The following is a 23,907-nucleotide window of genomic DNA, read 5'->3' on the forward strand; positions in this document are numbered from 1 at the left end:
CAACCAAAACAGCGTCTGTGGGAAGCTCTCAGGAAACTTACAAAGCAGAAGTATTTGTTTTAAAATTGAAGTTTTAGGATTTGGTTTTGTGTTTTTCTTTCTCACTAATGCTCACTACTAATCCTTTTTAAACTATATTTTTGAGTATTGAAATTTTTTGAACAGCGCAGTTCATAAATCCAAAATCAGCAGTAGCTAGTCTTGCATATTGCCCATTTTGTAGGGGGTGCGTCCATACCCTCAGCCCAGCGCTGTGATACCCAGTCCAAGTAACTGACATAGTGGACTTGGTTTGTTGACATCTGCTCTGGCCACTTGTAAAACTATGAAGAACACACGAGTTGCAAGCGAATTCCTTTAGAAATAAAATTACCTGATGTGGTTTTTTATTTAGACTAGTTGCTCTAGTATGAAACAGTTGCTAAATAGCAAGGTGCTAATTTAGTTTGAAAATGTGAGATACAGTTCTTAATTTCAATAGGAGAAAGGAGGATAATGTTTTAAAGGTAATGAGACGTAGTGAGTTTTTACTCTGTGGGGTTTTTTTTTGTTGTTGTCATGTTTGTGCCAATAAATAAATACGTACTTGAAAAACCTTCCAGATCAGGTTTATTCTGTGATTGTAACAGGTAGTCAATTTGTATAACATATACCCTGCATTTCTTATTTGAAATTCTAGATGACTTAATGTTTACATTTCAAAACAATGGGAAGGGTGTGGATACCTGGTGTTCTTGCTCTGACTAATATTTCTGTGCAGTACACTCCTGTACAGTACCTTATATCCCAAAAGAAAAATGAATTTATTCTCAAAGCCTACAGATTTGTCTGATGACTATATGAATACTAAGCTAAGTTGTGATCTGAAATAATCTTTGGAAATGTGTTTCTGCCTGCAGTTCGTTATGCGTGTGAAACCTGCATTCAGATGTTATGGAATGGGGTTAAAAGTGAGATTGTGAAACCATTTGTAAAAAATACATTATTGAGTTAGAATTCTGGTGGAATGATATAATTTCCTTTGCTTTATTTGTTTTGATGGTTAGTAATCACTTTTGCTTATGGTTGGCAAAAATGAAATTATGGGTTTTCTTTAATGTGGCGTGTTGCAAACTGTAGTATACCACGCCAGTCCTTCAAACCCAAGTATTTCTTGCACTTTGGAGAGGGAGCTGTGAACAGTATTCCGACTTGTTACTGTTTCAGTGCATTTAAAAAAACAAACACAAACCACAACTATGAACATCCTTGTGCTTTGGAGGAAGAAAAGAAAAACACAGTGCATGGTGGGTTGACTCCAGCCAGCAGTTCAGCACCCGCACAGCTTCTTGCTCGCCACCACCCGCAGCGAGATGGCGGAGAGCATAGGGAGAGCAGGAGTGAGGAAACTAATGGTTCAAGATAAAGAGAGTTTCATAAGCAAAGGAAAAAGAAGAATGGAAAAAAAAATACCCACACCAAAAAACAAATTATGCAAACAGAGTCATTTGCCACCTCCCACCCACAGGCACAGCCATGTCCCACCAGTCTCTGAGCAACAGCTGCCTTGGAAGAAAAACTGCACACTCTTCTTGCTTTACCTCAGTTTTTATTGCTGAGCATGCTTTTATATGGTATGGAATATCCCTTTGGCCAGTTTGGGTCAGGTATGTCCCTTCCCAGATTCTTGCCCACCCCTAGGCTAATCTGGAGGGCAGAGTAGGAGCGGGAAAGAGGAGAAAACCTTGATGATGTGCAAGCACTGTCAGCAATAGTCATAACATTGGTGCTTTATCAGGACTGCTCTAGCCACAAATCCAAAACACCGTACCATGCAGGCCTTTATGAAGAAAGTTAACTCCATACAAACAAGACCCAGTACAAGTAGTAACTTGTTATTTCAGTAGGAAAACCAGTCTATTTTATTCTAGAATCTGTTATAAAAAGCATTTTATAATTTCATAGAAGCATATATTGATGTTAGCAGCTTAGCTAGGTATACATGTTAAATTTCTGAGGAACACATAAATTTATACAAATATCATCTAGTTCTGTTAGTGTCAATTTTAAAATTTTTTAAATTTTTTTTTAAGAAATTTGACTACTATGCAACAATTGGTCTCTGCGTTGACTTTTCATGTACAATTGAAGTTTCAGCCTGTAGATTTGGCATCAACAATGTAGCTTAAACAATCTTTGGACTGTTAGGGCATGATTCAGTGGCCATTTTTTTATGTTCTTTGAATTTTTATTTAGTTACTATCAGAGGCTGTGATATTAGCACAAAAAGGAAGCTCTAGAACAATAGAAATATTTTATTAGAATGTTTGTTAAAATAAGCCTTTTTCTCCTGAAGGGAATGGTTACAAAGTTTTAGCTCATGTCCATGTTAAAGGAGCATTGTCTGTGGAGAGGGAGGGGCCTTTTCAGGAGAAGTTTGACAGTAAAGCCTTCAATGGAATACAGAGTAGAGCTGAAGACAAAATGTCCAGAAAATGACATTCCAATGAATGTTTGCCCTTAGAAACAAAAGAAGAGCTTAATAATTTTGTATGAAATATGAAATGGGTGGTAGAATCAACAGGGTGGATTTACTGGCCATTAAAAGACAAGCCTTCATTAAACTTCGCCTTAAAAAGTTTTTAAAAAACAAAACATAGAAACACCAAGTCTTGCACCTGCCAGTGCATGGAGAATATCATGAAAAGATGAGTGATAACAAGTGTTTTTCTGTGTTTGATGCATCAGCTGAATTTGGCAGTTGCCCTGAAGAAAGTGGAGACCACCTCCGTGTATGTTCAGCATCTGTCATGTATCAGCACCTGATCCTTTTGAGAGGTTTTAGGTAGTGCCTGAAGCATTTAGCAGGGAATACAACACATGTTGAGTAGCAGAGGTTGTAGTGACGTCTGATGTTTTGACCCAGGGAAGATGACAGAAATGTAGAGCTAGCAATTGTGAAAAGCTTTGGGAAGAATCAGAGCTTCTAGGCTCTGGTTCAATTTCTCTTGATCCAAGATCTCAGGTGGTAACTGAAGCAGATTAATTTCTAATTCTGATATAAGCAGAAGTAACCGATTTTTCTCCTGACAGTATAGGGTACCTCAAAGATCTATTGATATTTGCCTGTAGCATGAGATTTCATCGCAGCTGTGGTTTTTTTTGTTAGCAGGTTACATAGAGTGGGGAAGGAGATTATGAGAACTGAGCGATTTAAAGAACTTCTGCAAAACACAGAACAAATCGTCAGGTTGTGCAGAGGTTTGTCATCTTTGGTATTGATCAGCCATAACACGGCAGCTGATTGCAAATGTCTGTTGGTCTTCTAAGGTCTGAGTGGTTTCTGAGGGTAAATGGTGGGGAGATGGGACACCTAGACAAATCTTACATGCAAAACTATTTTGACTGAGGTCCTTGAACTTTTTATGGCTTAAATTTGCATCTTAGCAGCAGGACTGGGCAAAGCCTTAATATTGTGAGTTTAACTTTCATTCAGACACATAAGCTCACTAGCTCTAATGCAAAGCATCTTTCAAAATGCTAATTCTCTGTTCTGGCAGTAAAATACATGTGGTATATACTTGCAATCTGTCCCGTGCCTAGAAAGAGATTTCCTGCTGGGCTAATTACCCCTAATTGTGGTACTCTTGTATAGCAGTAAGGGAAAGTAGCAAGGTAAATTGACCTAATGCTGACATTTATGAGCTAAACAATATGGACTGTCCTGTTCTTAGAAACATGTGTGATACGAAATTTTAGTTGAACATAAATCAGCCAAGTAAAAGGGAAATTCCCATGATAGCTAAGATATCTTAAATGGTATGAATCTGTGACACGTAGCCATTTATGAGACTTGAATGACTTTGGCGGTGGTTTGATTGTTATTCACCTTTGGACGTGGACTGTGCAAGCTGGGGAGTTGTGCTGGCTTCCCTATTCAGCTCTGTAAATGCAGTGTGGCTCAGACTGATGTTACTGCTCTTTATCTACGAATGAAGAGTTTTGCCCATTCCCTATATCTAAGGCACAGATTCCAGGTGGATGTCACAAAATCCCTTTTTCCTTTTTTTTTTTTTTTTCGGTAGGACAGATTTGAATCATCCGCCTAGACGTGGTCCTGTGCAGCCTGCTGTAGGTGACCCTGCTTTGGCAGGGGGGTTGGACTAGATGACCCACAGAGGTCCCTTCCAACCCCTACCATTCTATGATTCTGTAAACCACCTCAGTAATTCCTACAGGAACTATTTACAGTCTGATATAGGAAGGATATTCCTGTTCGAGCCTAGATCTTGTTGAACCTTGTATTATTCTTAAAATAGCGTAAATTGCCTCCCAAAGATATGGGATATTATCTTATTTTACATTGTTTATGTCAGTGTGCCCAGGTACATATTTAAAATAAGTAAATACGTGCCTGTATTAGGGTTTTTAATTTTTTTCTAGGTTCTGGCCAGCTTAAATCTAGAGTTTGTGGTTTTTAATCTATCCCTAGCTGTCTGTTCCAGTACAGTTTCACTGTAGGACTTGTGTTGATCAGTTTTTCCTGATCTTAAAAAGCTGTTGCAGAACCGCTGTACCTATTTTTGTATAAAATCTGCTGATAATATGAAACAGATACTACTAGAATGTTTTCCTGACTCAATTAAAAATGTGTTTAATTGCTTTGATAACATAAACAATTGGATATTTCTACATGTGAAACTCTATATATTAATAGGGCTTATATAAGATGCTTTAATCACTATTTCCTCCTATCTTATAATTTTATAGTTAATTTGGGAAGTAAGAGCAATTGTTTTTGTTGTATGCTTTTGTGGACTGGATGTAAATTAATCAGAAGTATAGTGTCAGCATGAATTAATTATGCAAGTAAGCGGAATGACTACTTCATTATTTTATTGAAATGGCAAGAGTTTGAGATCTTTTGTCTTAATAGATTAGCTAGAATTCATTGGAAAAAGTCTTAGTATGTTTAAGGTAATGGGAAAAAAACCCGCTTTCAGTACATCCTGCAGAGATCCTGTTTAAAACAGATGACAGTCTGTCACGTTCAGTAGCACATCAGTCGTCAGATTTATTCTAATTCCGTAAGCTGAACATTTCATTCAAGCTTGTAGATTGTCTTGTCAAACTACCAAAAGCTTCATAGCTTTTCTGTCAAGCATAGAGTAGCACCAGCAGTTCACAAATAAATGCTAAGCTGCAAAAATATTGTTTATTTTCTTTAACCTTTTATTCAGTTAACTACAGTGTTCTTTTCTCCACACCGGTTTATCACAAGGTATTCGAGGGACTGCTTCCTAAACATGCCTCATCCTGACCACAGCCACTTCAGACCAAGGGCCACTCATTTTGGGATATGTTGTTTTTACTCGCAGCAGTCTAGACCACCATGGTTATGACATTCCTCCTCTAATCACAAAGGCCCAGCGAGCAGCTTCGTTTTCTGCAGACGTGAAGGAATCCCACTGCCGGTGTGCACAAGGCTCTGGTGTGGCCAGTCTGGCTTTCTGCAGAGTGGCTGTGCTCATGAACTTCGGCTCACCCTGTATGGAGAGTTGCAGTTTTGCTATCAGCCAATATAGCTGTGCCATTCTGTGTATTTATTCATCAAAACTGGGATTTTTTTTCATGCTTTTACCATGTATGTTTGTGTACATGCAGCATGGCTGAATTGGGCTCATTGCTTTTATTACGGATCTGCCACCTTGGAGAAAAGAAATTTTTCTTGTGTCTTTTTTTTGTCTTTTTTTTTTTTTTCCCTTTCCCTGACCTTCTCTAATTCTGAGCTTTTTGCTTCACTGAAAAGAAGGCTTCTGTGTAAACTGTAGCACTTGCATATTAAGTATACTTGACCCTGCATGGTAGTGAGAACTTGACTTGAGACACAGTTGACCCTCTTTGAAGTCAAGATACATATATCTAAGGTAGTAAAACATTGAGGATGGTTAGTTGAAGCAATGTTGATTAATTGTGCTAAGAAAAGAAAGTAAACTACTAGTTTGGTGCATTTGTATAATTTATATTTAAGCCCAAAAAATTGCTCAGTAAAGTGATTTTTCATGAACCACTGAAAGGCTCATGTCCAAGTTAGACTAATCTCTATCTTAAACTGCTAGCACTATGGCATTCAATATAAAGTTGTGTCTGCCCTTTAATAGGAAAAGACTTCCTTGGTTATCTTTTTCAGCCATTAGAAAAAAATTCTAAACTGTGTGTTAAGAATTTTCTAGAATGACCAACTCCAGAACTCTACTTTCTACTTCTAATTCTTCACTGTAACTTCTGATTTCTTATAATATGTGGTTTTCTGTCATTTACAGGCAGTGGTACATTTTCTCTCCTAATTTGGTGGTTTACTTTGTTATAAAATCCTGTTATTTCTTTATACTGGTTTTTGGTCTACTAGAGAGCCAGTATGTTCTTTTAGCAGGCTTATTCCTTGAACGGATATTCTGAAAGACACATTGTACATGTCTAAAAAGGAACTGTGGGGTTGAAGCCCTAGATAAAATTAAAGCCTGAGTATATAAAAAAAAAGAATTGTTAAAGTGTCAAGATAATGAAAAGTCAGAAAATAAATTATACCTATTATTAATTTTGAATTGTATTCAAACATAGAAATATGTAGCATAGACAAAAGCTGGTTACAGAGAGATAAAATTCAATTTTACACTAGGATAATTGTTTTATGTATTTTACATTTATTTATAAGATCAGATAAAGGCTTGGAATTCTCAATATAAATCACAGTATGGTCATGATGAATGCCAAGGTCAGTAGATGGAAACCCCTTCACTTGCAAAACACATTACTACTGCGGAAAATACCAAGTGAATAAAATTAAACTGAGAAGCGCCATGTTTCCTACTATACATTCTTTGCTTGCGTTATAGTGATAGAGCTTTGAGTATTTTTGGTTTTCAAAATAGTAAATCAGTATTAATGTTCTCGGTGTCCGCACATATGTTACCTGTAGCCAAATTAACATGTCTTTGTTAAGAAGAGATTAATGCAAAACTAGCTTGATGTCTGAGACTGAGAATGGAACTATTGCTGCAATAACATTGAGAAGTTAGACTGGCCCTGTTCAAACGCCTTGTGTGTCCTGCAGATGAAGCTGATGGGATCCAAATGCTATGTATGCTATGCTATGAAGGACCTCGTGATTTAATATGATTCATATGTATGCTGTGATGGACCTTGTGATTTAAGAATCCCTTTCTGTAATAAATTACTTCTCTCAGCAGCACCTTCTATCAGGAAGGCTTATTTTATCTAGATTCACATCTTTGGTATGTCTTGGAAAGAAGGAAATTTAACTATTTTTCAGGTTTGACAGGACAATAAAATGGATTCTAGGTCCTCACAGAAAACGTATGCTGTTGATGAGTTTATCCTGGAAGGAGTTGGCTCTGTCAGGTATCTCAGCTGACCGTTTATGCCAGTCTGAACTAAAGGAGGAGACAACCTCGAAGTAACCAATTTGCAAGCTGAAATTTGAAACATGTTGGTAGCTAACTGAAATGACTGCCACTCATCTTACCACAAATATTTAATAAATAAGCTGTAACAGTTACAGGTTTTTCCATATGTAATATATTGGAGCTGTTGAGTCCTGGAGCGATAAGAAATAGAATTCTTGACACGGCATCCACTTCACAAAATATGTTATGAGACCTGACAGGTATTTCGTCATGCTGCACATTTTTCAGAAGTGTTGGCTTCCAAAACATATCTTGATCAGCTGCCCTTATTGTACAGAAGCAGTGATTTCTACATCTGCTGCTTGTTACAGACTCCAGGTTTTTTGGGATCCTGTCAAAGTACCAGTGTTGCTGAGGTCAGTAATCTGCCATTGTTGCTGGAGTTAGAGCACGTCAGAGAGTAATGGCAGTGAGCCCTAGGGTGCTGATCTGGTGTCACTGAACAGCTCGACTTTTTAAGCCCTGGGATTACAAATGGTCTTTTGTTTTCTTCAGAAGTGGTAGTTTGTAAACTTGCAATTTGTTCCGCTTCAGCAAAGGAAGGGCTACTGTGGCGGGATCAGGATCTGATCTTTGGTTTGTCAGGTAGGCTGCAAGGTAAAGGGTTTTGCATACCAAATGGTCTAACATATATGAAGTTCTAGTGCAGCGCTTGGTAAGCTTCTGCACAGGCAGTAGCTCAGCAGCTTTCATTTGCTGGGCTGGTGATAGCTGAGGTCTGCCTCTCATGTGATTAGGCTTACTTTCCAAGTGGCAGAGATCGATTAGACTGCAGAAGGACAGATCTGGAAATGCAGCTCCCTGTGAGAATAGACTTACCTTCCATTTTTTGACACAATGGGATTTCTTTCAGGATCATAATGAAGGCATTTCTGATACAACTGTGAAATGGCACTGGTGTACCTGGTTCACTAGTTCGTTCATGGCACCCTGACAGTACAAAAGACACCTACGAAGGATTCCTTTGTCATAAATGTTATGGATTAGGGTGCAATGGAGGTATCAAGAGACTCGGTTATCCTGGGATGTACAGTCAACCAGTTAAGGATATTTAAGTTACCATTCTGCACTACAGTAGCATAAATGTAGGGTGATATAAATATGCCTGGGAGCAAACTTCATCTTCTTGCTTTATGGACTCAGAATTTGATGGGAGAAAGAATAAACACAGTTGTGGGGTGTAACACTTTTTCCTCACACTGTACTGAAGGTGACTGCTATGCAGGTGTACAAAGTAACTCTAATTAAAACAGTTTCCCCTTGAAATGTAATTTTGTTCCTCCTCTTCACTATCCAGTGGTAGACTAATATTTGTCTCCAGAATGTTTTTCCAGGATCTGAAGTGGAATTACAGTATCTGAAGGTTACTAAATATTAGGCAAAAATTATAATTCTCTTCATAGTTTAAAAGTATCTTTCATATTTCAAAAACCCTCCTAGATGTAAAATTCTTTTGGCAAACATTCACTGTCTTGCACTTAGGAGAGAAAACTTGCTAAAAATAGCATATGCTGCTATCATACTGAGGTTCCCCTCCGATTGCATCTGCCCAACGGGTTTTCTACTTGGTGTAATATACAATTCCAAAATTTATCCTGAAAGTTACAAAAAAACCCCCAAAACAAAATAAAAACCAAATCAAACCACAGTCTTTAGTGAGAACCCATTTAGTATTACATGTTATGCTTTTGTTCCAATAAGACATCCATTCAGTCCATTAGAGAGATCAGAGAAATTAAGAATTGTCTGTACATCTGCAAGTCTTAAAAATCCCACATGTAATACAAATAACCCAGTGATGGACATTTTGTTAACTGCAGTCCTGTATAATACATAGAACTGTACTACACAGGATTGTAAAAGTGTCACTGTTTACTAATACAGGAATGTGATACTGTAAATAAAAGCAAAATTTTGTTCCAGTTGCTATAGAAATTCATTTAGACTAGTGTTAAACCCCAGTTCTAAAGAAATTCATAAAAATTATCTAATATTATCTAAAAAGTTTTGAAACAAAACTGTATCTCATATGATTAAAAAGAAAGGTGATCAGAGCACGAGTTTGCTAGTTGTAGGGTCTCTGGAGTTCTCAAATGTCTTGAGAAACAGGTTTTAGGGATGTGTCTAGTAATGGTTGTCAGAGAGTAGACGTGTTTTTTCAACCTGTCCTGAAAGCACTGTGGAAAACCTTTTAAGTACTAAACTACCTTTTCCTTAGGTTTAGGTTGTTTTTAATGAGTATCTTTGATAAAACCAAAAAATAATCTTAGACCTCAGTGAAGTTCAGTATGATGAGTAAATTAAACTTGCTTAACCCTTTTCAGGCAGGAACAACATGTTGTAATAAGCTAAGCTATGGCAAAACCTGCAACATTTCCATTGTACCTCTTATCCCAAACCAGTCTGCTCAGCAGATGCACAATCCAGCTGAAGAACTGAGTATGGTGAAATACTTCCTTTAGGTAAGAAGAAAACACAAGAGGGCTGTGACTTACTGGCATAAGTTTTTACAAATGGAAATAATTGATTAGGTGTTGTGGCTTTGACGTCTTGAAGAAATAAAAAGAAGAATATTGAAAACTACTATGAAAGCAGTGTTCAATTTTTTACATTAAAATCTGAACACATTAAGATTTGCCTTTGACAGCAGGGAGTCATGAAAGCATAACATTAAAACAAAGCTACCTTCATTCATAATGTGTTTTCAAAAATATCCCAGAAGACTTTCTGCTTTCTTTCCTCCCAGTTTGTGAAATAGGAAGCTATTTAGGAGTTTTTCTAGTGTTATGATAAGGCACAGAAGCCATCCTAGTGCACATACCTAACTTTGCCAGGTCCTCCTTCAGCATTCAAGGGGAGGTAAAATTCTGGAGTCTACAAGTCTTGCAGCTTCACAATGTCTGAGAATGTCTTCAGAGTTGTTCTGAGTATTTGAACTGTTGGCCAGATCTTCCCTTTTTTAGTCTTGTGTTTTATCTATACTTCTGTAGCTATAAAGTCTTGATTTTTTTAATATTTATTTTTTAGTGATGCCAAGCAATGCAACTTGTAATGCCCAGAACATGTGACAAACAAGCCCCAAACTGTTCAGTACAATTATGTGCAAGAGAAAGCAGTCATCAAAATAAGCCTGGATTTCAGAAGTGCTAAGGAAGAATTTTGCCTCCTTCATCTGGTTTTAGAACTCCTTTGCTCCGCTGCTGATAACTGCTATGGGGCCAAGGTTCAGCGGCTTTCTCAGCTCTCTGCAACCTCACAGAATTTTTACTTTTCACCTCTGGTGTCCAAGTTTTTGGCAATGAAAACGTTAATGTAGCTTGATGAATCAAGGAATAATGAATGCAAGATAACTGGATTTATTATGAGGTTGCAGGAAATAAAAGAACATCCATCTGTTTCTTTTTACAAAAAAATGAAGAGAACAATCTTGCTGAAACTGGCTAGGTAATCCTAAGTCTTGAATTCTTCCAGGATTTTTTTTTTCCATTTGTTTGTGTGGAAAGAATCTGCTTGTAATGCTCAGAACCCATAATAAGAACTTTTTCTGTCAGTTGTGTAGCCCTCAACTTATATGAACTTCTTTGTAGTTTATGTTCTCAGAGGAATTCTTTAAGGCTTCTTCGCTGTAAATTACTTTCACATTTTTGGCTTAATAATGTGCTAACTAAGGGTTTAAACTGACCTTTCTTCAAAACCCAGTAAAGAAAGGTTTTTTAAAAAAAGTAGGTCTGTCCAGCTTCTTTGTTCCGTGTTGTACGTCATTAGAAAAGATTGAGGAACAAGGATAATCTATTTATTCAAATGCATATTTCAAAAAAAAAAAAAAAAGCTGAACTATTTTATTGGTTGAACAAGAACAGAAATGACAGAGCTTTCATTATGGGCGATCTGGCAGTTCTGCCTGTGCTTAAAGTTGACCTGCACCTCTTTTTGGAATACCTTTTTTCTCTGAGTTTTCCGTTGTTTGTAACTAACGTTTTAGATGGAATGGGGTTTTTTTTCACAGTGGGTATTTCCTTCCTGCTGGGTGACAGTGACATTTTTGGTAAGTTTCTAGCTGAGAGAAGGTTTTGGATATTTTCTAAACTAGGGTTTAAGGATAAATAAATTGTTTTCCCTGATGTAAACAAAAATATTGCAGCAGTTTGATTGGGAAGCCAGTATGTGGTCGTGTTTTGCATTGCTTTCTTAAAATTTGGCAGGGAGATTGACCCGCTGTCAGAAATGCCTGTGATAATGTGGCTGATGATCTAAACATCTTTAGCTAATGCCTCTTTTTTCCTTTTTTTTTTTTTTTTTGTTATTTGTTTGTAGTTTTTCTTCCCAGCTACCTGGCACTGATTTGGAGTCGATGGTGACTCCCCTTTAATCTTGTGCCTTCCTTTGTTGGTGCAAGAAAAGGAAGCAGTGAAACTCCATGATGCTGAACGTTTGCAGGTTTAGCCACTTCAGTTTTTAGCTTCCATTTAAGTTCTGGACATTCTCAACAGACTTAACTTCACTGACTCGTCTCCGGTTCTCATTGAGTTCTGGCCCACCTCAGAATATCTGATTCTTCTCTGATAGTCCAAGACCATTTCTGGATGTGTGGCTTAATATTTTGAATGGCACTGGTCTTCAGATTGCTTTGGTATTGCATTAAGTTTGAGAGAAGCATCTAGATTGTTTCTAAAAACACTAGCCTGCTAGTCACACCTAGATAAGCAACAGCACATGATAGGGCATGTTGTATATTGTACATGTTAAGCATGTTGTGAAGCACACAGCCAGTGCTGAAAATGCTCTGAAATGCTGCTGTTAGGGTGTAACAAAAATGTCCTGAAGTGTGCCATTCCTCTGCAACTCCCTCCACTTCTCGCTGATAAGGATGAAGTTAATACTTGCAGTCCATGAAGGCACAATGTACTGGATCTAGTTGCTAGATTAAAAAAATAAATCAGAAGTTGAGGAGAGACTGTGTGTTTATTGAGTCAAAAAGTATGTCTGTGTTCACACCTGGACAACACTTATGTTCCAATGCTCTTACTGCTGTGCAAGGATAGTTTAGGGAGCAATTATGCTTTTACTTAAAGGATAGCTTTCTCTTCAGATAGTCATCTAAGAAAATGACAGCTTGCTTAATTATCTTAAAAATAACAACAGTGGCTGGGCTGGAACCAGTGTTGTTTTATTTCTCTGCTCTTTTTGGCTTGTGATATTTCAGGTGATACGATTCTCTTCAGCAGCAAATTCAGCAAATTCAATACACTGTTGAATTTGTGTGGATAAATAATTTGGGGTAGATCCTGTGCACTGGGTATGTTGGTTTACGACAGCAGTAGAGGTGTATTTGTGTTTTCATGCTGTTCAAAACAGTCTGACAGATACATAACCAGTGCAGCTGTATTTCCCTGCGAGAGAGCGACGGGCCCCTCTCAGTCCCCACGCACAGTACTGAGTCTTGAAAGGTTGGCACGTTTCTGACAGGCCTCTGCATGTTCAGTACTCGTGATAGTTCTTGGCCGGGCTCCAGTATCCACACTGTTTGTAGCCTTTATGCTTTTTATTTTTAATGCATTTGCTGTTAGGAAAAATGGCACTATTTGAAGGTATTTTGAGAAATGTGAGTTGGCTGGAGAAGTGGAGTTTCTCTGCTTCAGTGGGGTTTGTTGCCTCCTTTTCTCTGCTAAGTCCCTGTTCAATCTGCCTTCTTTCTGTGAAGGCAGCCGAACAATTAAACTGGATGCTTTTGGCAGGAGAAATATAATTTTTGCTTAATGCTATTACCTATACTAGTGGTTTATAAATCTAGCATGAAGTTACTATTTCTCATTTTTATGGGTGTATAATAGTTTGCGACTTTATTTTTGCTTTTATGGTAAAATCTAGGCTAGCAACTTCCTTCTGTGATGAAAGAAATTATGATGTGGGGATTGGGAATTTCAAGATAGTGAATATACTATACAATGAATTTTGCAAACATGAGCAATGTAGCCTTAAATGTGTCTTGAATCATTTCCATAGTTAGCTTTGGAGCTTTTTAGTCACAGTGACTCTTAAGGGCGGGGGAGGAGCGGTTTTGTGGGGCTTGCAGCAAGTGCTTTCAGAAAGGTAGGCGAAATATCTGTATCAATGGTCCAGTTTTGGTTTACTGAAGGATGGTGTGCAAACTACCATTCGACATTTGGCCGAATGCCACATCATCCAGTCATGCAGCAAACAGGAAAAAATGGGGTGCTCGAGAGAGGTAGCCCTCCAAATGCTGTGCTGATGCTGCTGTCATACCATTTCCTCCCTGTCAGCCTTCTGCCTGTCTGCCACATGGGTTGTCTTTGGTTGCGCTTCCCTTCTGTCTTATTTCCCACCCCAGCCCCGCTCTACTGTCCTACCTTGTAAAGCAGAAAGCAACCCAGAATTTAGTGTGTTGTAGGAATACTAGTTCTGGTGGTTTTGTTTTATTACAGTCCTTAAAATAATAAAATAGGTAGGCAGGAAGTGACACGTGATTATCATCCAGTTCACACCTCTGCTCAGAAGAGGACCATCTCCAACGTTAGATCAGGTTGCCATATGCAGATGAGTTTTGCACATCTCCAGCAGTGGTGATTCTGCAACCTCTCTGAGCAGCTTGTTCCAGTGTTTGACCTTCTGCACTGTGAAAAATCTCTGACCCTCTCAGAGTTTTCTGTGTTACAGTTTGTCCCCAAGAGAAGAATCTGTCTCTGTCTTCTCTATGTTTGCTCACAAGGCAGGTAAAACCCAATAGAATCCCCCTTTTGCCTTCTCTCCTTAAAACCAACTAACTCAACTCTTTCACATTCCTCGTAAGTCATGTGCTGCAGACCCCTAATCATCTTGATGGCTCTCTGCTGGACTTGCCTCAGGGTGTCCATGAGAGGGTCAGACCGGATACAGCACTTCAGATGTGGTCTTACAAGTGCCAGAGGGGATTAATCACATCCCTCTACCTGTTGGCTGTGATCCTGTCAACAGAGTGTAATATGCAGGTAGCCCTCACCACCATGAGGACATGGTACTGATTCCACTAAAATATTCTGCTAAATATTCTTTTGGCTTCAAATAAGACAACATCTAGTTTGAAATATATGTATATATCTGTATCATTAAAGGCTATGGAAATCACAATCTGGTTGTAAACAGTTTAGAAACAGAGATCTGGCTGCCTATGTGATATGTAATAATTGAGTTATAAGACTAGTGAAGTCTTTACAACAAAGCTGAAGGATGGCTAAATTAATTGGCTGTTCCACACTTGACCAAAAAATATCATAGTTTCATTATTAGAGTGAAAATAATGTTAATGGAGGTGTCACAGAAGAAAGCTGTCTCACAGGCTGCACACCAAGATGAGAAAAGCTGGAAAAAAAAAAAGGAGACACAATCTTTGACAAAATCCTCTACAGTTTTCTTTACATTTCAAGGAGGTGGTGTGCAGGGGGAGAAGGAAGAGGCGTGTATTGCCAATTGAAGGCAAAACTAAGGAAAAAGGAAAGAAATGGAGGACAAAGGCCAGCAAAAAAAATAGGAAAGAGGACGACAGAGCAGGCTGAAGATTGTTTAGTAAATAAAATACAAATAAAGATTGTTATTTTGGTTGTTAATGGGGGAAAGAGAATATAATAGAGGGGAGAAGAGACATGGGGCTGTCAGTGATCTAATATGCACATAAACCACTTCCTTGTATGTGTAAAGAGAAAACTGAGCCTTGAAGACACTGAACTAATAGCAGAAATTAGGAAGAAAAAATGAAGAGAAAAGTACATATCCTTTATCCTGTTAAATTTGATTCAGGAATAGGTATAACCTATTGTAAACCAGTTGAAACTGCATTTTTATGCCTTCTCTTTTGCCTTTGTCAAAAGCATGACATAGAGAAAGAGTGCTCTTTGACTTAGTGTATGCCATCGTTAAAAGCATCAGATACAAATTCTTTAATGAGAATGTGAAGAAGCTTCTGCAGCAATAGAGTAAAAATACCTGAGCCTTGGTTCTCCATGTTTTTCTGATTTATGCAGGTTAGTTGGAACCACCAGCAAATGTCTCATCTCCTTTCGGGTCAAGAATCAGTAGGGTAGAAAAGCTAAGGATTATTATGTGACTCTGCCCTTTAGGAAAATGTTTTTATCAAGGAGCCAGATAATGTAATTACTTCTATAAACCAAAATCTTGAAGTCCTTGTAGCAGTGCTGGAGTTTTAAATTTGAAGTACTACTTACGCTACATTCATCCACTTGTGGGTTAATCCACTTGCCTACATTTGATATTCTTTTAAAAAGAAACACAATATTTTACATTAACTATTTGTATTTAAAAGCATATAAAAGTAAAAATACAATTAAATAAGTAACTATAATCAACTATCAAAGTGTGTTTCATTTCACAGCTTTCAAGTATCTAACAGATGGGTGTTCCTCCACCTTTGACAAATATTTGAAGGGGCTATTTCAGATACTCTTTTACTAGGATTTTTATAACTTCCCAAAGGTAGTTTTAAACCTATTTTGGGTTGTCTTAGATTTCTGATTTGCCATAAAGTTTCTTAAAGATAGTGGGGAAATGTGAATTTTTGTAGAGTGTATCGTTGCATCAAAACTTGGCATCCACCTGGCTAAGAACACTGTCTGTTTGTTCCCTAGGGAAATGCTTTGAGAAGGTAACTGGTTTTTACATAGTGTACCTTCCTAAATGAAGTTTTATAATTTAGCTTGGCCCGAGGCAAAACGTTTCAGGATATTTTAGGAGATCCTGGTAATCTAATTAATCTTATGAAAATAATACTAGAATTTGTTCTTTATTTCCCTATCCATAAAATATACGGTGTTCCCTCCTTTACATAGCTCCATTCCTGCACTGTAAGTGCAACTGTCAACTGCATCATTAAGGGCAACAAAGACTGGCTCAGTGCCATTCTAAGGGGTGGTGGGAACAGGTGTCCTGTTCCAGCAGAGGCAGAGCAGGCGGGGTAGCCCTCCTCATCGAAAAACTCTCCCAAGACCTGAGGACTTTTTGTGATGAAGAAGTGAATTCAGTCGACACCAGCAAGCGTTTGCTTCCTGTCACAGCGGCTAAGGCCGCGATTCAGTAGCTGTCTTCAAAACCGGTCAAGGCAAGACCAAGGAACGGGGATTTGTGGTCGTTGGGGCTCAATATGGAAGGGTCTTAACAGCCTTTCGGTTGCTGGGGAGGGGAGTCAGTAACTGAGCTCCAGCTTAGAAGATGAACTTGCTGATCTCCTTCCCAGGGAAGGAAAGCACTGGCAGCTACAGCAGATAATCATTAATCGATATATCTTGGGAAATATCTTGGGTCAACGTCACTGTTCAAATGGCTGGAAGTTGGTGTTATTGTGGAGTGCTTGCATACATACATAAACTGCAGACACTCTAGAGGTTTTTTCATCTGAAAGTGCATATGTTGCCACAGCTGTAATAAAAGCTATTCTGAACTGTGGAAGTAAAGCACTGTATGCTTCCTACCTTGCATGTGTATGTTATTTTTATATACATCTTGTTTTTATTTAATTCCTGTTTTTATTTAATTCCTGTTGAGTGTCTGTGTTGATGAATAATTAGAACCAGGAATGGAATGCCAGCTTTTTGAATATGCCATTATTTTGTTTCATTCATGTTTTATTCCCTCCTAAAACCCATTCATATTTCAAGGTACTGGAAAGCAAAATATTTTGATGGCCATCTTTGCAGAATATATCCCTGAATGGATGAGGAAGTAGTAATTTTAGTTAGTACTAAATTTAAAACAAAAAAAGGGAAGGCAGCACAATGAGCTTAGTTTTCCATTTTTATCTGTCATAGATGTAAATAATTCAAACATATAAGCATGGGAAGAAGTTGACCATTTGAAACTGTGACTGAATGAGTGTTGTAGGATAACGTTGAAATTTCCTGTGTGCTTTGATTTGACATTCTTTAGAAAAAAGTTGCTTTTGCTGAAGTATAAACCAATTAAAAGTTAATATTGGTTTTTTCATTGGGCACCCATGCCAAATTACAATGTTCATGCATTTCATGCGTATGCTTATGTAATTAAGCATCCACTAATTTCTTTCTCTTTGGGAAATACTTCTGCAAATCAGCACTCCGTATACGCAGAGTTAAAATCATATCATCTGTTGTTTAAGGTAAGGATAAGGACAGACTTTATTATTATTTTATAATAGATTCTTGATCCTTTATTCTGTGAAATGTTGATGCTTTCATTAGAGTTAAAATATGTTGCGTGTTTACAGAAAGCCTGAAATCTCAATATGTGGTCCTATCAATTTTAATTATTTGAATCTTTAGAACATCTACTTTTTTGCTTAAGGATGCGCGAATGTACCATTGAATCTGTTTTTTAAGGTTTTTTCCAGTTTAATGTCTGAATCCAAATTCATAAAGAGTTGGAAAAATGAGATGTCTGAGCTATAGGATTCACAGGGATTTTATATGAAGCCTATTTAATCAGGATAACACTGTTATTAATATTCATAAAGTCAGCTGGAACACAAATGACAGACTATGGAGCCTAAAATTTTTTACTTGTGAATTTATTAAAAGCAGCTTAAAAAATTAATGGAATTTAAGTAAAGTTGACGAAAATGAAAATCTTATGCTAGCAGAAAAAAATCTTATTAGAACTTTCTCTAAGACCATCTTGCATTGATATCTTTGACAGATTTCATTGGTACTTAAAGAAGAAAGATGCATGAATGGTCATTTAAAAGGATTTAAACACATTGGCACATTAATTTTTACATGAATAATAAGTAGTTTCCAAAAGCAATTAACTTACAGTGTACAAGATTTGAATAGAAAAATAGTACTGTGACATCAAAGGGCAAAGAAAATGTGCTGTACATTTTAAACTTTTAATGATACGTCTTCTTAAAATGATTTGTTTCATTTGCACAGTAGATAAAGTAATAGTAAAGGTATTTGCGTACAGCTTGGGTTTGTTTTGAAATACACCAAGATCTGGAACAAAGAAATATTTTAATGCCAAAGTGCTATTGATAAAGAACAATTTCAGGCTTTCAGAGTGATCAGGTGCTTTTGAATTGAGCTTTCTTACGGTCAATTTCTGTGAGTGGAAAATAGTCATATACTGACCACAGCATATGATTTTTCTCCCATGCTGCTATATGCAGCACTGGGAAGCATTTGTTATTTTTTGTAGAGGGCAAAATAGGTAGATCTGGGATTTCTTTCATTAGTAGGAAGGTACTGGTCAATTTATATTCATATCTGTAGGTAGTTTTATGCTTAAATATTTAGCAGGAATTTTACATGACTATTGGATATTATATTCAACTGATAAGGACAATTTTTTTTTTTTTTTAGCTTTCTATGTGTGATATTGAAGTAGTAGTCTTAACACTAGCGTAGGTTGAATATATAGGTAGTGAATAAGCAAATTAGTATTTAAAATTAACTCTAAATTTTGGGTTACACTTTCATTTTGGCTTTTCACTTTTCTCTCGGTCTACCAGTATACTTCATTTCAATCTCTAGCTTGAATTTCTTTCGATTTTTTTGGCTGACTATTAGCAGATTATCTTCAAATGGAAGTAAGAAAAGCTTTAAAATAATTGTATTTAATTTTTCTGATGATTCCTCCAGGGAAAACCTTTATGCCCAACCTCTGATTCTTGTTGATGTGGTGAAGTTTGACACTGAATAATGATGGTTTAATAAGTTCTGCTTCTAAAAATACCTTATGTTTGAAGTACCTACTGTAAAGGTACATCTTGAATCATATGTAAGTGTTGTGCATACGTTAGAGACCTATTCCAGTGTTTGTGTTCAGAAACACCGATTTACATACTTAGCGTATGGAATATTTTGTTGTTCTGTTTACTAACATTTCTAATGACAGGCAAAGCATACTGCAAGCCCTAGGGACCCCCAATAAGTCTTTATTTTTTACTTCGAGCAATAGGTTGCCTTAATCTGATATCAACAATATTTTTATTTTCTGTCTGTGTAATCCAGAAAATTCCTGTTAATCACCAGAATAGATTTCCCCTGTGAAGACACAGTCTGTAAAATTAGCCTCTTGACTTTCAATTATTCCCGTGCCATAGTCTATTATTTCCAGGAGAGGGCAGCATTTTCCTACATCAGGTACGTGAAAGCACATGCCCTGCTTAGACTGTCAATGTTTCTTGTAATTACTCCCAGTATATTTGTTGCTTGCTTATGAATTAACTTGCATTTATGGAACTAAATCATTCCAATCATTTAATTACACCTGAGGAGCTGAACTATAATTGCTTGCTTCCAACTAGGATCTGATATGGCTTGAGCAGTATTAATTTGGTGTTTACTTTTCTGAGTGCTAAAAGCATTAAAATGATTGTGCAATGGGATTACATTTTACTAATTGCTGGCATTCATTAGCTGGGTAAATGGCGAGGAAGAATGACTGTATATTGTGGAGGGATAAAATTATGGTTTTAAATAGTATATTACTAGGCACATTAAGGCCCTAAGACATGTTTTAAAATACTCCAGAGGTTATTAAATACCGTATTTTCTTCATGTCTTGCTATATGAATATCTTATTAAAATACTGCAATTATTATGAACCTTTTTGTGCAATATGTAGGGAAATGGCTTCATTGACAGAAACCTATTTCTTGATATTAATAACCTTCTATATTTTCAGCTAATCCAAAAGTAAATGAGGAACTTGGGAAAAGATTGCCAACTCCAAATCAACACGGTTACACAGAATTGAAAAAGAAGCGTACAGCTTCATTTGAGGGACTCTTATAAGGAACTCAGTGCTGTGCAATATGAGGTGAAGTTGTTATTTTTTGTTAAGACCTAAGCACATCAAATCATACGCATTTTTTTTATCATGCACATTTATAGGTAAGAACAAATATGAGCTAAATATCTGTTTCTTAAACGTTTAATGTAAATATTAGTGTTGATCTCTGCGAGTATAAAAAAGTATAATAATTGTGCAAACTCTAAGATAAAAATGAAAACTGAATTTTTGGTGTTGTATAGGAAAATAATTTCTTCTGCTGCTTTATTAGTTAGAACATATGTCTTGGTATAATATGCTTGAATTTTAAAATGTGTACTTAATTTTTTTTTTTTAACTCTTACATTTATCAGCACAATGACAACTCTCTGGGTATTTTCACGATCTAGCCACTGCCTCTTCAAGGCATATGTTGTATCTTTTTAATAAATGTAGAAAAAATATAGTAGGGAAAGCGTACAAAATAAGCACAACTGTAGTTAAAGATGAAAAATTGTCCTTTGTACAATACATTGTAAAAGAGGTGCTTGAGTCAGTAATAAATTTTGTGGTAAACTTAATATATTAGAAAGATTACAAATTTATTTATATTTCCTTGAGATGTGGTATGTAGTTGAATTTTTAACATACAAGAGAGGTAACACTCAAACTGTTACCTGATAAGGATTTTACTCTGGGTCATGTTTTTGAATATTGAGGGTTGTTTCTTGAAGATTTTTGGTTAGATGAAATACTGCAGCTATTTAATGAACTGCATAGTCTGAAGCAACATGTATACAAATATTAGTATGGATTATTTAGCTATTTAGAAGAACCTGCAAATTCAGAGTTGGAGTGGTCATGAACCGCTTTACCTGTATTTTGTCCAGGAAATTAAAGCAGGAGAAAGAATGTTGTGAAGTGGATATCACGAGCTGTAATAATTACCAAAGTGAGCAGTCTCATTGCCTCGAGTGGGACCACTCAGTGTGATCTGGGTTGTGCTCAGTAGCATGTACTTTCAAGACCAGACTCTAGAACAAGAAGACAAACTAATAAATTTTTCAGCAAAGGCACTACACACAGCAGAAAGCTGAACCAAACCTTTATAAAAATTAGATGTGTGAAGAAAAAGTAATTTACTGAGAAATATAATTTAGCACTGACCATTGAAGTACACAGGCTTTATTGTCCTGTTATAAATATTTTTAAATCATTTCTCTTGCAAATTTTCGGTCAAATGAAGGCAAAGTATAGGTGTGTTATATTGTTTTAAGTTTATTTATCTAGATTTTGCTTTATCTTAGCTCTGAAATCTTCAAGGAAAAACTGGACTCAGTGCCAGATCAAACAAGTTCACAAGAACAAATGGAGAACTGGTCAAAAGGTAAGGACTTCTGAGATATTAATAAGGAACCTCGGGTGTTGTACCCGTGCTAGGCAGTGACTGGAATGTATTTGTTCTTGCTGATATGTGACTGACTTTGGAAGAAAAGGAAAGAAACCACCAACACAACCACACTGCCTCTTTAAAGTATTTTGGGTAACGGTAGAGTGGCTACAGGAATGTAAATCATCAACTTTATTTTTATTTTCTGGGTTATTGAAAATGCGTTTGTATAGCTTTGAGTAGTCTTACTTAAATTCTGAGTCTGTACATTGCACTTTACTTTCCAAGCTTTTTTTTCTTAATGGGTGAACAACAAATCTGAAGTCTGTCTTAAAGCGACTTTCTTGGCTATTCACGCCTGGCTAGAGTATGATTAAGCCATCCAGTAATATTAAAGAGTTTCTCATTATTACCTCAGCTGAAGTATAGACAGTAAGGTAGGCTTGGAGGTAAAGGAGGCCTTGGTTAGTTTGGAACTTCCATAGGTCATGGAGTTTTTATCTCCATCAGGATGGAAGGATCTTTTTGTATCTGGATGACCAAAATTTTGCTCTCTGATATGTTCCTTTATGTTTCATGGCAGAAACTTTAAAAAACAAAGGTACCGAGTTTGAGAGCACATTATGTGACTGACTGACCTTACAGAAAAGACTTGTCAGAAAGTGGCTTGTGACTAGATAATAACTTGTAGATTGCAGAAGGGGAAGTACATCATAAGAGTGGATTTTTTTCCAGTAAGTGGCTGTGTGTAGGTTAAAAAAACGCCAGTGGAATAGGTCTATCAACATCAAAGATGCTTCCTATATCAGAGCCTGATACCATCTTGTGTGTTTTCTTTTTTTGAATTTTATACTATGTATTCTTTCTCAAAAGATAATAAATGTCAAGTTTCTCATGAAGAGTTTGTTGTTTAGAAGAAAGAAGAAATATTCCGTCCTGGAGATGATGCATTTCTTACATATGTAGGAATGTTTATCTATATTAATGCGTAAAATAAACTACTTGTAGACACCTTTTAATTAATGGAATTTTGAGCTATTACGGAGTGAAGTTAAAAATATTTCTGAATCATATACTCTGAAAACAAAAATAGTCATAGTGGAGTAACTTAGTGGAGAATTGTATTTTGACAATTTGTACTTTAAATGTGTGATGGCTTAATAAGATTTAGTATTTTTAGACCTTTAGGGGTCAGCATACCCTAACAATGGTTCAAAAGGTTAACTTTTCCAAAGTAGGCAAGTGAATGCCATAAACTGATTCTCTGTGGAAGATTTTCTGTCTAATTGCAAGAAATGACGTTCTGCTGCTGCTGCTCACAGATCCTTTAAAAAACTGGGTAGTTACTGAGTTTCAGATGTATTATTTTTCTGGTGCATTAAGTTAATATTTTGTGCTGTTTAGAAACCTATTTCTTCCAAGCTAACATGTATTTGTGTATCCAATAGTTGTTATATAGACAAAAGTAAAATTTATACACTTTTTTTAGATCAGTCATTAAGAAGTCACATAGTTCATTATGCTTTTGCTCCTAGGGAAGATTAAAAAAGCGATTATGGATAAATCTCATGTCATCATACTGGTTTGGACTAAGATTTTTTTTTTCTTAGAATTTTATTTGGGTATTAACAATTAAGTTACACTTTTCATCATAAAGATAATAGATAAGTTACAGCAACGTAATGTTCAGAATGTACCCTTGGTAGACACTCTGGTGCATTTTCGCCTTGAACTACTTAATCTTCTGTTTAAATGTCCGTGTTGAAGTACATACCATTTTGTGTTCTACTTGCTTTGTCATCTGTGGTGTCTTTCCTTTTTGCGGCTTGTATTGTACTGTGTCTAGTTGTTCCTTGCTTATAACTTGGAAATTTAAAGGCTGTTTTTAGAATAACCTTATAACAATTTATTCAAGTATTATTTTTTTTATAACATACTGAAATGTTAGGGATTAAATTATTGGTCAAAAAATAAGGATGATAAAGCATGTCTGAGATTAAATTCAGCTGACTAGACAAAAATTCAGTCAAGCAATGAGAATTTAAAAAAAACCAGCAAAAATGTTAGACACAGACAAGTGGTAGGTTTATGGTGGTTGTGTGGGATAATATGTAACCTGTTAACAGATGTTATAAAATAAAATACTTGAAAGAAAGGTAGTGTTTCAGAGGAGTATATCTGAAGTGTTTGACAGCTGAGATTTTCTTTTTAACTTTCAATGTTGTTCAGAATATAATATGCCTGTGTAGATTGAAGACATTTGTCTGTTTCTGTTCTGGTGTATTAGGAAGAGTTAAA

At 36.5% G+C, this 23,907-nt stretch overlaps 1 protein-coding gene across 4 annotated transcripts in view; it reads left to right on the forward strand.

Moving 5' to 3' along the window:
• MIPOL1 (mirror-image polydactyly 1) overlaps nucleotides 1-23,907 on the forward strand; it is a 200,516-nt gene that overhangs the window by 9,296 nt on the left and 167,313 nt on the right. For 3 of the 4 annotated variants that reach the window (XM_075425449.1, XM_075425452.1, XM_075425451.1), the window contains exons 2-4: nucleotides 19,457-19,588; nucleotides 20,133-20,267; nucleotides 21,527-21,606. In XM_075425449.1, coding sequence (XP_075281564.1) covers nucleotides 20,263-20,267; nucleotides 21,527-21,606 — 85 coding nt within the window. In that variant the 5' untranslated portion in view covers nucleotides 19,457-19,588; nucleotides 20,133-20,262. The remainder of the gene's footprint in view (nucleotides 1-19,456; nucleotides 19,589-20,132; nucleotides 20,268-21,526; nucleotides 21,607-23,907) is intronic. The other variant, XM_075425450.1, reaches the window with a different exon arrangement.

The sequence above is a fragment of the Opisthocomus hoazin genome, chromosome 7 (genome assembly GCF_030867145.1).
Source record: "Opisthocomus hoazin isolate bOpiHoa1 chromosome 7, bOpiHoa1.hap1, whole genome shotgun sequence".
In the NCBI taxonomy this organism is placed as follows: Eukaryota; Metazoa; Chordata; class Aves; order Opisthocomiformes; family Opisthocomidae; genus Opisthocomus; species Opisthocomus hoazin.